The following is a 17,459-nucleotide window of genomic DNA, read 5'->3' on the forward strand; positions in this document are numbered from 1 at the left end:
TCCGAGTAGTCATTACTCGGCCCCTTACCGAGGTAAGTTATAGAATCTCGAGTACTCCCTGATCGGCCCCTTACTGAACTGAGCAGTATTGTAAAAATCGGTCAACTCGATGATTAATATGTATAATATACTTAATGATTTATTATTTAACACACACACATGTGATTATTACTACATATATATCTTAATTTTTCAGTAATTATTCACGAAGTGAGATTATGTGTTTTTTTTAGATTTTGCATATTCATATGTATCTAATTTTGTTATATATTTCAATCAATTTATGATTTTAACTTGAGATTTTGACATATATAATTTTCCTAAAAATATATTTACACGATTTACCAAATCCGAGTACTCCTGAGTACTCCCGAGTACTCGCTACTTGGTAGTCGGCCGAACAAGTACCGAGTAACGAGTTCTACAACCTTGATGGAGACCTTTGAAGCTGGACCTTGCCAGATTCAAATCCACATATGTTTAAACAAGTTTGATGTTTTCTTAAATTTATGCCCATAACAAATGTTTTAGTTGCCCTTTGTTTTCTTTTCAGTTTTTCCAATGCATAATTGAGTAGTACAACCCTTCTATATAGAAGAATAAAATGGTCAGTTACTTTAATTGTGATCTTGACCCCTTTTAGTTATTTTGAATGTACAAAAAGATGTTCATATTGTATATACTTTGTTCTAATTTATAGTTTGGTTCATTCATTTTCTACTTATTGGATTCTTTTAATTAAGCATGCCTAAATTATTGTATTTTTCATTTCAAGATGGTTCTAAATTCGAATTAACTTCATACATATAAATTAAATAAATTAAATTGTTTGATGAATTAGCAATACTACATCAATATGGGGTATAAAATTGATCTTTTAATATACAATATAGCATCATTTACGAGCATATGAAAGTCATGTATTAATCTACATCTACAAATGCTAAGTTCATGGAACACAAAGACTGAGTAAAAGCCATTATGGTAAATATTAATAGAATTTTGTAATCAATTGGTAAACTTCTCATTACAAGTAGAGTTATTTATACGTGTTCGAGTCTTATGAAAAATCCAACACGTTACAAGATTGGTCTTTGGGCAAGAATGGTCATTTGGACATTGTTCTCTCATTGATTTTGGATAAAGACCAAAATCAAAGTGAGGTTAGATTGGACTCTGGAAATATGCATTCTAATGTTTACCGAAGTCGGATTTTTGCCTGTTTCTGTGCATCATGGTTGTTTTGTTAAGCTCCAGATCAACAATCTCATATGTCCAATGTCATACATGAGCTAAAAAATGGTCAACGGCAGGAGGACATGCTTCTGTTTCATGGTTTATTTGATTATTTTAACAACATTTGTTTAACAAATAATCATTATTAGTTGCGTTGTTGACTGATATCTGAATCTGAAATTGAAAAATGTTTAATACTGTTAAAAGTTGTTGGTAACAACATTTGGGGAAGTTTAAGTTTGACCCGAAGAAAATAATACATCGTTGTTTCATGTTATTGTTTTTGTTGATCTTTTAGTCCTACTTTTATAGCAAAAAAAAAAAAAAAAAAATCGACGAAGCCCCAACTTGTCCTAGTTTTGACTAAACTGCATAAATGGTCCTTATGGTTTGTCGAAAATTACCACTTTTGTCCATAAATGTTTGGATTAGAACCACAGGTTCAAAGTTTTTCATTTTGTTGCAAGTTTGGTCTACTTTACTTTAAATTTTTTTTATAATGATGATTTTACCCTTGTTTTTTTCTTTTCTAGTTTTTTATTTATTTAAACATTTTTATGATTAAAAGAAAAATAAAAAAATACCTGTAACGCATGTGTTTCTGGGCTTGTCATTAATGTTGATATAATAGTCTAGGTTAACCTTTGTAACCCGTTTTGAAATAATAAGAGTGTATTATTTGAGTATTATGTGTTTTGTGCTTAATTGCTTAATTATGTGGTTTGATTAATTAAGAATAAAAATAAGCGTCAAAATTAAAGTGTAAAATAAACTTGATATCTTTGGATAATGTTGTAGTAGTTGAAACGAGGTTTCCGAATATATATAGAACGCCCAAATCTGACTTCGTAGGAGGAAGTTATGATTTATCGAAGTTTCGGGTTAGCGGTATGCAGCCTGAAATACTCGATTTGAGATCGAGCGGTTTTTAGCTGAAGCAATCTAAACGAGGATCGAAGGTCTCGTTGTTGGTATCGAAGCGATGAAAAGTTAGGCGAGAACAGACGTCAAACGAAGAAGTTATGAATTTATAACGAAGTTTTTCGGTCCCAGCCTATTAAAAATAAATAATAAAAATAAAGTCAAAATTAGTCGACGGAGTCTAAACGAAAGTTGTAGAGCGTAGTCTCACCTACGCGTGGATATAAAGAACGTCGAAAACGGATTTCGTATGAAGAAGATATGAATTTTCGAAGTTTATTAAATAATTAATAATTAAATTTAATTATTAAATCCGACATTATCCGAAGAGGAGTCATCAGACTCATCCGAAGTACGCCCAGCGTACTAGCGTACGCCCCGCGTACAGCGAAGCATGACACGGCTCGCACTCGAGTTCTTCGGATGACGAACGCCATGACGATTTTTGACGAGTACGCCCCGCGTACTCGTGTACGCCCCGCGTACTCCGAGGCTCCAGCCTCCTATAAATAGGATGCGAGGGCAGCCGACTCCTTTGCTATTTTTCTCTATTCTCTCTCCCGTTTTGCATCGATTTGCGTGCCATAAGTACCCCGAATCCCCGGTAATATTCTCGAGCCCCGAAGCAAGTCCCGAGATCCCGAAGATCCCGAGAAGTGCGGTTCCCGAGCCGAAGCTCTGCCCGCGAGAAGTTCGATTTTTGTAGAGATCTTCCAGATCTGCTGAGGATTACTACTTCTGCAAGCCGTAGTGCTGTCTGATCATCTTCTGATCAAGTGAGTGTATACTACCTTTCATAAACACGATAATAATACAAGTATGGTTCGAGTGTATTAAGTATATTGTTGTATATATGTGTGAGTGTGTAGTTGCTTTCTTCTAACGCATGATTATGAAGTATTTTATATGAAATACGTGTTATGTGTATAATTTTGTTGTTATGTGTGTGAATGTATATTCACTCTCTTCCATCTCATAGATCTGAATTGCTTTCTATGAAATACGTGTTATGTGGGTGTGCCTCATCTGTTATGTGGAATATATATTGAATGAAAATGCTATACAAGTTTTAAACTATGTATAAAAATATATTTTTATCTACTAATATATTGGGTAGAACATGGGTAGATAGTTGGTGTGAAATAAACAGATGAGAGGCCTCGATGTTGTTGTTGTTGTTGATCTAGTTATTCAGCGGAGTATGAATAACGACCACGGACTCTTTCTAGACAGTCCAGTGGAACGCTAGCAGGTTCATAACCTGTAGGTGTTGTGAACGATGTGTTCACCGGTGTACTCTATCCCCCTCATGGTTGCCTTTAGGATATCTATTGTTGAGGAAACCCCTTAGCAGTGATGTCTGTCCCGATGAAAATCCTAGATTAGGTCCCTTGAGATAGATGTTGTTTTAGGGACGTAAAGTGAGGATAACGGGAATGGGTAATCGGGATAGTGATTGGTTGGTGAAATTAAATATAAATAATTTATTGTGGGTTGAAAACCCTATATGCTCACCAGGCTCCCAAGCCTGACCCACTCAGTTTTATTTGTATTACAGGAAGTGGCGCAAGGGCGTAAGATGGATGAATCATCGAGTTGTTTTGTTTACAAGTCTGTATATGTATATATTTGTTGAATGACTTGTAATGTTATCGTTTATGCTTTATGGTCTGTATCGGAACATGACATCCCGAGTTTTGAATATATAATGAAAATGCATCTCTTGATGAAATGCTTTGATAAATATTATTTTATCATGTTTTGTTTGGGGAACAAATTCTGCAACACTTTTAAATCAAAAGGATTTACTCTGAAGTTATTTTAAAAGAAAGCATAAATGAAATCGGTCTTTTTTGGCCGAGATTTTGGGGATGTCACAATACCTCTCTCTCTCTCTCTCATCTCTCTCTCTCTCTCTCTCTCTCTCTCTCTCTCTCTCTCCTACACAGTTCATATCTTCCACCTGGTTTTCACATGCTGAAAAATACGACCACCACGATCATTAGCCGGAGACATGAACATCACTAATGTTATTGATTGGTAACACCGATCCTTTACAATGAAATTGTTCTTGGATATCATCATAGCTTCCTTCTCATCGGGATTGCAAATTTAGGCAATATCCCTTTTAAATTCGAGCATAACCGCATAGAGGTACCAGATTCCACATTAGAAAAATCCACCAGCTTAATAATGTTACGAGAAGGGTCAGGAAGCTCATCCATAATAGCATCAACAACAAAAGGGACATAAGTCGACGAACTAGAACCGAATTTATCAAAGTTGCACTACCCTTCAAACTCGAAAATCGGTTTTCTGGGAATCTCTTTTATATCAATCTTTTTGACAAGTAATGAAACCGGTTTAGGTTGCAAAGGGTCAAAATGATGGTTAGAGGCGTCAACAGGAACCGATTTTGAGCCAACAGTCGATTTTGCACTTATTTCCCCTTTCAGTGTAAAAACATTGAGATTCAGATATGGAGGATACCCTCCATGAAAACAAACAACAACTAAATTCAAGGAAATAGGAGAAAAAGGCGGTCAAGAAGGAAAGACGAAGGAACCAAAACATCTACCTGAAAGTCAACTACAACCCACCTTAAATCTTCATTGTCGAATTCTCCTTCTTGTTTTTCCAACATCTCAAAACACAAATTGATTTTGATTTTTGTTTTGAGGTATGAGAATGGAGGGTAACAAAAGAGAAGGGGCTGCCTTTTTTTTTTTTTTTTTTTTTTTTTTTTTTTTTTTTTTTTTTTTTTCCTCAGAGAGTGTGTTTATGTCTTTGGGAAAATGATAGGGGTGGCGGTGATATTTAGAGAGAGATAAAGAGAGAGAAATGTATTTTTTTTATTTTTCTTTTAATCATAAAAATATTTAAATAAAAAAACTAAAAAGGTAAAAAAAAAAAAAAAAAGATAAAATCGTTATTACAAAAAATTTTAAAATAAATTAAACCAAACTCTTGCAACAAAATAAAGCGATAATTTTGAGTAAACGTCCGAACAATTTAGTCCCTAGTTTTTAATTCGTCCCTAGCGAAGAGATTGTTAATTGTCTATTGAATTTAGAGAAATTAAATATCTTTTTATTTTTGTTCCTACAAATCACTCCTATCTAATTAAATGAAGACATATATTATGTGTTATATTAATATATTAAAATATCATTAAATAATATACATATTACTATTCAACTGTGTCCGAGGATTTTACTTGAAATTAATTCCCACCCTATCTTGAGCTTTGAGTTTTAATACTCACTCATTGCCCACATGCCCCACAGTTCTGTTTGTCTCTCGATAATGTCTGATGCCGTTTCCAAAACAAGAAACCTTCGAGCAAGTCAACCGTAAATTCAACGGTTGTAATTTAATTGGCGGGCCCAATATCCAGATTAGTTGCTGTAAACTTATAATCCTCATAAATATTACTCCATGACTTTTATCTTGAATACTTTATTTCTTACAATATACTAAACGTTAATATATTTTGATGTCATTTTTATTTAAGGTTAATTCCTTTTTTTTCTTTCATTAGATAACTAATTTTGTTCCAAAAAATATTTATTGTAACGTCAAAATAAACCGAAAAGCCCATATCCAAACACCGCCACCATTGTCTTGCTCGCTTTCGCAGCTGTTTCTCTTTCAAATCCTACTTTTACCAGACTACTGGCCGTAGACTAGAGTGTCTCCTCCACTCGTTTGAGCTCCGGCGTATTTCATCACCACCGATGCCTCCGCTTCCTTAAGGTATGATTCTTCTTATTCTCGTCTTCCTCTTCTTATCTCGCTTTTCTTTTAGGATCTGAAACCCTAGAGTAAAGGAAAGCTGACTCTGCAGTTTTCATACTTGGATGTGATCTTCAGAGTAGCTCAATTTTTATTGTCAAAAGACACAACAGTTAGAGAATTTCCTGTTTGATTGTGATTTGTTTTTTTAATATGAGTCAGAAGATACTCGTCTCATTTTTCACAAACGTGTTCGTTTTTTTCTAGTTAAAGGAAATCCTTAATCCTACAACTATTTATCATCGTTTTGTAGTTAATTTAAAGCATCTTTGAATCAAAACAGAAGATCTGGCTTGATATTAAACATTTCAACGTGTATTTTAGGAATACTGCTATATTCTCATCATATTCGCTTTGAAGAACCTTTCATCCACCTTGTAGATAACCGAAACTTCAATATTTCCCTTCAAGATGGCGAGATTTCTGTTGATTGTATTCGTTGTACTCTGCTTCCTTTCAAGTTTTATCACAGTCAACACTCAGAGAACTCGAAGGTCCTCTAATGGTAGAACTAGAAAACAGCTACGATTTGATAAAAAGAAGGGCGAGTTTAAGGTTCTACAGGTGGCTGACATGCACTATGCCGATGGCCGAAAGACTCCATGTGAAGATGTCTTGCCCAACCAGCTTTTCCATTGCTCTGATCTCAACACCAGTGTCTTCATCAACCGAATGATCAAAGCTGAAAAACCCGACCTCATTGTTTTCACAGGAGACAACATCTACGGATTTGATGCAACAGATGCAGCATCCTCCATGAACGCAGCTTTTGCCCCTGCAATCTCATCAAACATCCCATGGGCTGCAGTTTTAGGCAACCACGACCAAGAATCAACCTTATCAAGAGCAGGTGTTATGAAACATATTGTTACAATGAAGAACACATTATCTCAACTCAATCCTGAAGGTATTGAAATCATAGATGGTTTTGGGAATTACAATCTTGAAGTCCATGGAGTTGAAGGAACAAGCTCAATGAACAAATCGATTCTCAACTTATACTTTCTTGATAGTGGCGATTACTCCACAGTATCTTCAATCCCTGGATATGGATGGATCAAACCATCTCAACAGTTTTGGTTTCAAGAAACATCTAGAAAGCTTCAAAAGGCATCAAAAGCACCTGGACTTGCGTATTTTCACATCCCATTACCAGAGTATGCACGGTTTGACAAGTCAAACTTTACGGGTGTGAGACAAGAAGGGATAAGTTCTGCTTCTGTGAACTCAGGGTTCTTTACAACTTTAGTTGAGACAGGTGATGTGAAGGGTGTTTTCACTGGACATGATCATTTGAATGATTTTTGTGGGAAGTTGAGTGGGATTCATCTTTGTTATGGTGGAGGGTTTGGGTATCATGCATATGGGAAGGCAGGGTGGTCAAGAAGGGCGAGGGTGGTGGTGGTTTCTTTAGGGAAGGATGAAAATGTGAAGAGTATTAGAACATGGAAGAGGCTTGATGATGAAAAGTTGACTGCCATTGATGAACAGTTTCTTTGGAGGCGGAGTTCATCTGGGAGTCGTAGGAAGAAGCCACCTGTTGTTAACCGTGGTTGAATCATCCGGGAGTTTTGGAGATTTGGGTTTGGTTGAAATTTTAGACAAGATTTTGAATCTTGTTGTAATTTACACTATTATAAGGATATAAGGTTAGGTTGGTCAATAAGAGGTATGTTTACTATCTTGGTCACAATGTGATCTTTTTTGTTAGGAATTGAGAAGTGAAAGAGGTAAGTGGTTTGTAGTAGGCTCTTATATTTAGTAATGTTATTTCTTTGTGGCTAGAAATGAATGAAGTCAAAGTATTGTTATTTTTTTATGCATTTTCTTGTGCTCCAACTATGTTTTATATTGGGCAAGACATAATATGACATAACAAATTGTGTTCTACCAAAAAAGAGACGTGCTCAACCACAATTGAGAAAGAAAAGAAAAAGAGTTGTGTGATTAAAGAAAAAACACTACAACCAAGAACGTTGTAAGGAAAGTGGACCAATGGTAAGGTGTGATCGGAGGGAATCATAGTAAAATGGTAAAAAACTATGTGGCAAGCACAACCTTCAAGAACCAACCTTCGGCTGGATGCCACATGAACTCGGTATGCCAATTGCCAAGTTTGACACCCCATTCGGCAGCAGCTTGCATCGTCTCTTTTCTTTTTCTTTTTCAAAAAACTATTTGTTTTTTAACCTAAAAATCATTTTTTTAATCAAAATAAATACTACAACTATATCTTCATTTTCTATCACCCTCGAACCTTCATTATTAATCTTATTTCACTCGAATCTTCAACGCTCATCATACCTCTCTCAATTTTATATTTGCAAAATGTCTTCTTCAAATGATCAACCCGATTCCAATAACAAAGGAAAAACCTTGTTGTACCTTGGAGCACGATAGAAGAGGAGGCTTTGCTCGTGCATGGGTGAATGCATCGGAGGGCCCGATGGTTGACATCAACCAAAATGGGTAATCTTTTTGGACGTCATCGAACTTTTCCTCAACGAAATGAATTGGGGTCACTACATAAAGAAATATCAAATATACATAAATTTAAGGTACACGAAAAAAGTAGTAATGAAGTTTAACACTCTGTTTAATAAAGTGAAATGTGATTGGAAAATGGTAAAAATAATGCAATGATTTTAAAAATTGCTCTTGAAATTTCCATCAAGAAAACGAAAAAACTTTATACTATATAGAATTTTGGAGTATTGTCAAGGGGCGTAGTAAAATGTAATAATAATTTTTATGTTTATTATTATGTTTCTTAAATTTTAATTGAATGTTATGTATTTTTATTTTAAAGTAATGAAATTTCTAGTTTTTAATTTCATATTACATAATTTCCTTTTTAATTAAATGAAATGTCTAGTTTTATATAAATTAAGTAGTTTAAATAATGTGACATGTGTGACACCATTCCTACATCCTAAACTACTCTACTCTTGTGATGTTAATCCTCATTTTATTGCACTGCACCCTACGTTTGGTCCTCTTTGCATGTTATCTTCACACTTCCTTCTCAGACATCGTCCTCTTTTGAGCAAACCATCAATAATCACTATCTCCACCCTCATAACTGTTGTTGGTTGTCTCTAATAGATATATCTGAAGTCTGAACCGCCATAATCTTTCTTTCCTTAATTTCTCAATTATTTGTGTCTTACAACGAATTTTTATCAGTCGTAGGGCGTGTCTCCTCTCCTCATATGTGCTCCATCGCATTCCATCATTGTCGGTGTCTTCAATTCCTTAAGGTATGATTCAATCTTTTTTTGTTAACAGTTGGCAATCGAAGAGGTAAGTGGTTTAGTAATGCTATTTCTTGTTGATAGAAGGAACAATAACCAACTTCTTCTTGCTCCTTTTTATGCATTGTGTTCCGATTATGTTCTTTGAAGCCTATTTTTGACATAGGATATGAAAGTTTTGTACCATATTTAGTATCACCAACATCACAGACATTGCAATGGAAGAAACTTTAGATCGAATATAATCATATATGGCAAATATTTATATTCCTTCCGTCCCACAATTATAGTTCATCTTTCCTTTTTGGTTTGTCTCAAAATAATAGTCCACTTCTAAAAATAAATAACATTTTTACCAAAATACCCCTCATTATTACTTAACCAACTAAGCATTTAATGGAACATTAAATGCAAAGTAAGAACAAAAATGTCATTTTATTATATAAAGTTAGTGGTAATTAATATTTTTCTTAATCTGTGTGTTTTTTGTCTATCGACAATAATATTAAGATGGAGGGAGTATTTTATAATTGGGGTACAAAAAAATTATTAAACAATAATTACAACAAATATCATTAGTGTAACTTTTAAGAAAACAAACAATATTCTTTAGTTAATATTATAAAAGATATTATATTTTTATATCTTTTCTATTTAAAATTGATTTTTTTAAAGAAACAATCACATTTTTCAATTTTCCGTTTTGTCACCATTAAGAGGTTTACTGGTAATCTTCCATTAATTGACAATGCTTTTTTTTTTTTGGTTGAAAAAAAACCCTACAAAAACTATGAAAAACCCTCATATTGGACAAACTTTTTCGTTTTGGCTCATAATTCTTTTGTTTTTGTTGTTGATGTTGTTTATAGTGTTCCTGAAGGAGAAATACAGAGGTTTGATTGTATCCATTCTTGCTAATTTAGAAAGTGAAAGTTCTACATATGCTACAAAAGGTTTTTGTGTATTCTAATTTAGAGATTCAAAGTTATGAGTTATCTGTTAACTTGTATTCAATCCTATCACAAATGGTTATGTAGCAATTAATTTGGAGGCTATTAAGGTTTTTTTTTTTTTTTTTTTTTTTTTTTTTTGAATTTGAAAATGAATAGCAATCAATGCATAAGAATTTTGTTAACTAGAGGTCCGGAAAATATGTTATGTCAATTCTGCGTATCTTACAAATAGATTTAGTTTTCCATTAAAATTGGATACAACAACCTTTTTTTCTGAAAACAATCTTATGTTTCCTTTGACATTGAAAAATCTAAAGGATTTTATTAAAAATTATACATAGATTTAAAGAGAAAAATATAAAAATATAAAGTGTTATAATAAATAACAATAACCTTTTAAACATAAATCGTACTAGGGCAAAATGGGAAATGAAAAACAAACGTTGGGTTTTAAAGAGGTTTTACGAATGTTTCAATTATCCAGATATTTCTCGCACTCAGGTGAGCAACAAAACTGAAAGAACATGAGCAACTTGACGGGATTCGAAGCTCCGATCTCCACCATCGCCTGTGCCACAAAGCCTTTTATCTTCAACTCCCCAGTCCTTCCGTTCAGTAGCGAATTCCTCTTGGCTACCCCTAAATCATTCCCCATTCTCATCTTATCCTTCAAATCCCATAAACCCCCAACCACCAAATTCAACAAATTTCAAACATCCAGTAAGTTTTCACGTTTTCTCAACTTACTCCGCTTCATTTCGAACTTTGATATGGATTTGCTATGCTGTTCTTATTGTATCTGATATTTGTATGGAACCTCGAAAACTTAAGGGATCCTTATTGAGTTCTTCGAAGAATTGGTGTTATCTGTGAAATAGATATTCAAAGGAATTACACGGTTTTCCCCTTGGATATTGGAGGAATTCGATTCAAAACTTGAAAATTGTCGCTTATTTTCCTTTTCTTCTCTTGATTAGAGCGAGTATTAGAGATTGATTTTGTTTTCTTTTTTCTTTTCTATATAGAGACTTCATGTAGCAATTCGAGTACTGCACAACTTGAGGAGGACCAAGAAGTTGAAATCGCTGAAGGATATACAATGACTAAATTTGTTGATAAGATCATTGATCTGTTCTTGAATGAGAAACCCAAACCCAAAGACTGGATGAGTTACTTGATTTTCAGAGAAGATTGGAATAAATACAGAGACAACTTCTACAATCGGTGTAAATCACGTGCAGATACAGAAAACGATTTCACATTAAAGCAAAGTTTGATCACATTGGCAACAGAAGTCAAAAAGGTAAAATTTCTACACCATCACTTAAATTTCATGTTCTTGATTGATTCCTGAAAAAAAAATTACAGGTTGATGATGAAATGGAAAGACATTCCGAACTTCTTAAGCAGATAGAAGACAGCCCAATGGACATAAACGCCATAGTTACAAAGCGTCGCAAGGATTTCACAGGAGAATTCTTTCGTTACTTAACAGTAGCTCAAGAAACACATGATAACTTAGAAGATCGTGATGGTGATGATATCTTAAAACATCATATTCAATTTTCAAAAAAATTTCATATCCACTTCTGATTTCATCTCACTTCTTTTTAAGCAGCCATTGCAAGGCTCGGAGCTCGATGCTTATCTGCAGTGAGTGCATACGACAACACATTGGAAACAATGGAGTCATTTGATGATGCTCAGGCCAAATTTGATAATATTTTAAACTCACCTTCCATTGAAGCAGCATGTGCTAAAATCAAAAGCCTTGCAAAAGCAAAAGAACTTGATTCCTCTTTAATTTTGTTGATTAATAGCGCCTGGGCTTCTGCAAAAGACTCCCCCACCATGAGAAATGAGGTAAAAATCTCAACTTTTTGTTCAAATGCTTTTAGGGTTGTTTCTTTAACATAAATTTGAAAGTTTTGTTCTTATGTTTTGAAGGTGAAATCAATAATGTATGAGTTATATAAAGCAACAAAGAGTAGTTTAAAAAGCATAGCACCAAAAGAAATAAAGCTACTGAAGTATCTGCTTAATTTCACGGATCCAGAAGAACGATTTTCAGCTTTAGCAACTGCATTTTCTCCTGGAAAAGATGATGAGGCCAAGGATCCCAACGCAATATACACGTAAACTGACTCTAATTTTAATTTATTTATTTAACTGTGAAATTGAATTTTCAAGATTATGTATGAGGATGTTGTATTTTATTACAGAACTCCAAAAGAGCTTCACAAGTGGATTACTATAATGCTTGATGCATACCAGCTTCATAAAGAGGAAACAGAGATTATGGAAGCTAAGGAGATGAATTTACCAATGGTTATTCAGAGACTTTCTATTCTTAAGGAAACAGTTGAAGAAGAATACTTGGAAAAGGATACCCCTGAAGGGAAAAAAGAGACAAATGCAGAAGAATTTTGAGGTACTATTGTTTTTTAATGATTATTGGTTAGTAGTTGCTATTCTGGTTAGTATGGGGTACAAATTTTGTTAGCAAATAGTTGAAATGTCAATTAGAATAGTTAGGTCAAAAACCAATTAGACCTTTAATTTCTTAATTATATGTAAAAAGTTTGTTCCTGAAATGTTCTTAAATCAACCAGGTCTTCTTGGTTTAGTTTATATCTAATGATTTGTTCATTGATGTTATGAACTAGAATTTGTACAACTTCACCATGCTGCTGCGAAAAAAATGGATATATACAATATACAATAAGCAATATATAATTTACAATATGACTATTTTAATTATATATAAAAGTGCAATTATGATTTGTGAAAATGAATTTGTAAAAAAGAATTTGTATGTCTTTTTGCAATCTTACATGCTAAAGACTTGTTTTCTTAAACAAATTTTATAAAAAGCAAAGTCCTAAAAAAAGATGTAAAACAAGTTGTACAAATATAATTTTGTAATAAAACTATGTTATAGAAAACATATAAAACAAAACTCTAAAAAATGTTGGGAGAAATTTTGAAAAAAAAAATCCAGACCAAAATCTTAACAATACTAAAAGTTGTGCCGAAACTGTAAAAAAAAGTATGGTGGGACCAACTTCATAAAACAAAAAAAAAAATTGATGTACATAGTAGATTAGATGCAAATTTATATATTGTAAGAAATAGAATTGTATGACATTAAATTTATGAAATGGATTTTATTTTTTGTATGGGTCAAAACTGTAATAAAAAAAAAAAAAAAAAAAAAAAAAAGTTGGATGGTAGGACTTAGACAAGAGGTGGATGAGGGCAGAGTCATGGGAATACATTTGATTGGAGAATAAACAAGGATGGAAAGGAGGGGAGTCGGACTCCTACTCCACCCCGAGTAAAATCATCATCAACCTTAGAGCATCCTAATGATTAATCTACCATATCATTTAATATTTTTGCCACATCATTACTCTAATATTTTTAGAGAAAATACCGGCAATAGTAAAAAAATAGGGGTAATTTCAAAATTTAGACATGAAAATGGACATTTCCAGGTATAGACATGCATTCTGCGGAGCTCTGCAGTAAATACTGTAGCTCCGCATAATGGATCTTTTGATTTTTTTTTCACATTGTTTCTTCGGGATTTATATTAATTCCACAACTAATTATTTTCAAGAAAAAGATTATGATGGTATGATAATCTTTGCTTAAATAATTAATTGGGGAATGAATATAAACTTCGAACAATCGATGCGAAAAAAAAAAACTGAAGATCTATTCCTCGGAGCTACCTCCGCGAAATGAGTTCATTCCTCGGAGGTAGCTCCGCAGAATGGATCTTGAGTTTTTTTTTAATACACTCATTTATTACGATTTTGTCATTCCGCGGAGCTACAGTAAATTCCGCGGAGCTATCTACGCGGAATCCATATCTATATCCGGAAATCCAATTTTTGTGTCTATTTTTTGAAAATACCCCCCCCCCCCCCCCCCAATTTTTTGACTATTACCGATATTTTCCCTTTTCAACTTTTAATTAAATAAGTCGTTCAATGGTTAAACTTTTTCAATAGTTTTTTTTTATGAATTTAACTTTTTGATCATCATCTATCTAAAATGTTCATAAAACATCCTCATTTAATTAATAGTCTTTAAACATATTATACTTTAATATGAAATATTTCAAAATTAAGATTATCATTAAAAATTAGTATATAAACATTTAATAAATGAAAAACTATGATATAAATAGTTAAGTAGTTAAATAAACGAAAAATATTTAAAATTAAAATATAATTAAAAGGGTAAAAATAGAATATGTTAAAAATAGATGTTAGATGTTTAAAGTTTTATACTATATTGACCACTCAATATATATTGAGTGGTCAATATAAATGCACAAAAAACAATCCACTCCAATGGTTTAAATGAAAATAAGTGATGAATCAATTAAAAAAAGTTCTAAAATAAGTCCCCATTGTATGTTTCGTATTTGTTTCTAACTTTTTTAAATTTCTAGCTAATTCTACGTCTCTTTTAACTATGATGATGCTGCAAAATTTGTTTATGAAGTTTAAAATATGTTACCCTGAATAAAGATAAAACAAAGATGACTACCAAAGGTGCATCTTTGGTTTTTCGAAGAAGTCCGTTCCTACTTAGGGATGTCTAATATCGTATTTCAAATCTGGTCCTGCCTTGTTGGGTACCAAATTAGTAAATACTTATTAGATTTTCATGTATATGTATCTCATTTATGATTTTACCAGGTTAAACTTTATCGTTAGACTTTTCATTACATAAAACGTGATCAAATTTTCATCCAAAAAATGACATCAAATTTTAATTTCTAATCACGTCACAAGTTTAGTATCCAACAAATGTTGCAATAGATATAATTCTCACTGTACAAAATTTATATTATTCAAATTTCATGATAAACTAATCATATCTAATAACATAAATATTAAAATCAATATTTAATAATCATATCTAATAACATAAATATTAAAATCAATATTTAACAATTTTTATTAGTAATAATTTTGAAATCATATATATTACTAATAAAAGTATAAGTATTACAATTTTTATTTTATTTATCAAAATCAATTCTTAGAAATTTATATTTTATACTTACTAATAATAAATATATAAAAAATAAAGTTCACATCAAGAAACAACAAATACAACAAATTTTCAGCCGCCTGCCAATTAGCATGGTAAAGACTTATTGGGATTGGATTTAATCAGGATTAATACTATGTTTGACAGACTAACTGAAAAGCTACCTGTTAATTGAAAAACTGATTGTTGTCTGAAAAGGTAGCTGCTAGTTGATAAGGTAGGTGTTAGCTGATAAAATTTAACGTTTGATAAAAACTAGCTGATAAGGTGGTTAGAAAATGTAAAATGACATAAAAGGACATTTGCGAAAATGATTCAGTTTTTATAAAACAAATATGTAAATCATAAAATTAAATTAAAGAAAATACTAAATAACATTTTTACGACTATTTATGTTTAAGTGAAATGTCGTGCATTCCAGATCATATTCGCAATATTGTCACGAATTTCTCGCATCTCATGTCGTGACTGTCGGGTATTATCATGACTAAATCTTGAATAATTTTCTTGTTCTTCTTCTCTAGGTATGTAATTATGTTGTTGAACAATGTTGAAAATCATATCTTCCGAATCATTTCTTCAAATATAGTTATGAAGGGTAAATGTCGCCATGATCACATCTATTTGGGTCTTCTCACTAAATTTTGACATTCTGTTCAATATTTTCCACCTTTTCTTCAACACTCTAAACGAACGTTCAATACAACTTCGAAGAGATGAATGTACGCGGTTAAAAGCCTCTTGAGCATTAGTTGGAAGTACATGTTTAAAGTGTGACTGATGATATCTAAGACGTGGATATGGTGCCAGATATCATTTTCGGTCAGGGTATCCTTTGTCTACTATGTAAAATTTTCCTATATAAAAATAGATAAATAATAAATTCAAATGATTGTTAACGCAACAAATATTAAAAGGTAAAAAAGTAATTGTACATTCGTGGGGCTTAGGAAAATTCATAGAAGGTGTCTCAATTGCATGAAGGAACACTCGAGTATCATGCGCCGATCCTTTCCACCCTACAGATATAAACGTAAAACACATGTCAAAGTCACATACGTCCATTACATTGAACATATGGACTCCTTTTCTTCCCCTATATCTTATTTGGTCGACCATCGAGATACATGCATTTATATGAGTACCATCAATGCATCCAATGCAACCCTATCAATAAAAGGTTTAAATTACAATACTGACACGTATGAAAACAAAATACCACAATCAATTACCTTGAAATAAGGCATATATCGACTATCATTTCAATATCAGACGATATGCAACGAAATGTTGCGTCTTTAGGTCTATTATACTCACGTACAAGACCCATGAACCCTTTGCTCCTTCCACATATTGATTCCAACACATCATGAAAAGCTCGACTAATTGTCTCTCCAGAACGTTGAAAACTCTCGGCAACATCTCTGTTAGAAAGACTTAGTGCAATTGTATACAAGAATATACCAACCTTTTCTTTTACTGATATTTTATCATTTGACTTCAACCCATAATTTTTTTCCAAGCCTTCACATAGTTGTGTAAATAAACTAGCACTCATACGGAAAGCATTAATACATCGTATTGGATGACCGTCCAAGATCTCGTTCATTCACGCTTCTCCTGTCTGTTTTGAAGTCATACACGACTCCTTGTAAATATAAGTGTAGTAAAAATTAACCACTGCTACATGTTATTCTAGACTACTCAATGTTAAAAGTAAAAGAAGTTGATTCCTTTTATTGTCATCCATTGCAAGCTATATTCATCAATAACATTACAAGAAAAATAAATAAATACCAAGTAGGAAGGTGGTAACACCAAACTAAAATACAAAACATTGCAAATAAACTAACTTAAAATTAACCCCCGACGTTGCGTAATAGAAAAGACATTGCAATTTGGAATGAAAAATATCTTGGATATAATAAACTAATGAAACAATAAAGAAAATCAAAAAGATGCTTACTTGATGATGATAAGCAAAACCCCACGATTCCCACACAAATTGGTATCTTCAACAATGTCATTTTCTAATAGAATTAATAGCATCAATAATGCCTCGCTTTATAGAAATCTATGGTGGAGGGAAAAGTTTTTGAGATTTGGAGGGAAATTTCTTGATTTTTTGTGCTAGTTCATATCTTTTAGCTATTTTATGAAGGACATAATCGGAAGAAATATAACAAGCTCTTTCAAACGTTTGTTGGAGTAGCTTATCAAAAAGCTA

General features: G+C 32.7%; 1 protein-coding gene, 1 long non-coding RNA gene and 1 pseudogene across 5 annotated transcripts; 2 read left to right on the top strand and 1 right to left on the bottom strand.

Annotated features, from left to right (window-relative positions):
• The first annotated feature begins 5,670 nt into the window (after positions 1–5,670).
• LOC145087433 (putative inactive purple acid phosphatase 29 pseudogene) lies at positions 5,671–7,775 on the top strand (annotated as a pseudogene). Of its 3 annotated transcripts, none has more exons than XR_013700809.1 (2): positions 5,671–5,913; positions 6,206–7,775. The product of XR_013700809.1 is annotated as a putative inactive purple acid phosphatase 29 pseudogene, transcript variant X3 (transcript). The 3 variants fall into 3 exon arrangements; XR_013700808.1 differs by having other exon boundaries at positions 6,334–7,775; XR_013700807.1 differs by having other exon boundaries at positions 5,672–5,913; positions 6,277–7,775.
• A 2,845-nt stretch (positions 7,776–10,620) lies between these two features.
• Positions 10,621–12,790, top strand: LOC145087434 (endoribonuclease E-like protein). The gene is made up of 6 exons (XM_079025378.1): positions 10,621–10,879; positions 11,185–11,462; positions 11,528–11,693; positions 11,778–12,022; positions 12,107–12,294; positions 12,382–12,790. Exons 1-6 carry the CDS (start codon positions 10,684–10,686, stop codon positions 12,587–12,589), a joined length of 1,281 nt encoding a protein of 426 aa, XP_078881504.1. The 5' UTR covers positions 10,621–10,683; the 3' UTR covers positions 12,590–12,790.
• Positions 12,791–15,620: 2,830 nt separating this feature from the next.
• On the bottom strand, positions 15,621–17,353 carry LOC145090600 (uncharacterized). Its single transcript, XR_013701663.1, has 3 exons — positions 16,465–17,353; positions 16,168–16,399; positions 15,621–16,089 (listed from the first exon to the last, which is right to left on the bottom strand). It is a non-coding gene; the product is annotated as an uncharacterized LOC145090600 (long non-coding RNA).
• Positions 17,354–17,459: the final 106 nt, after the last annotated feature.

The sequence above is a fragment of the Lactuca serriola genome, chromosome 2 (assembly GCF_051521515.1).
Source record: "Lactuca serriola cultivar US96UC23 chromosome 2, Lser_US96UC23_V15, whole genome shotgun sequence".
In the NCBI taxonomy this organism is placed as follows: domain Eukaryota; kingdom Viridiplantae; phylum Streptophyta; class Magnoliopsida; order Asterales; family Asteraceae; genus Lactuca; species Lactuca serriola.

Coding starts and splice junctions, on each gene's coding strand:
- LOC145087434 (XM_079025378.1), top strand. CDS start 10,684: ATGAGCAACTTGACGGGATTCGAAGCTCCGATCTCCACCATCGCCTGT. Junction 11,694..11,777: donor TAACTTAGAAGATCGTGATG/GTGATGATATCT, acceptor CTTTTTAAGCAG/CCATTGCAAGGCTCGGAGCT. Junction 12,295..12,381: donor GATCCCAACGCAATATACAC/GTAAACTGACTC, acceptor ATTTTATTACAG/AACTCCAAAAGAGCTTCACA.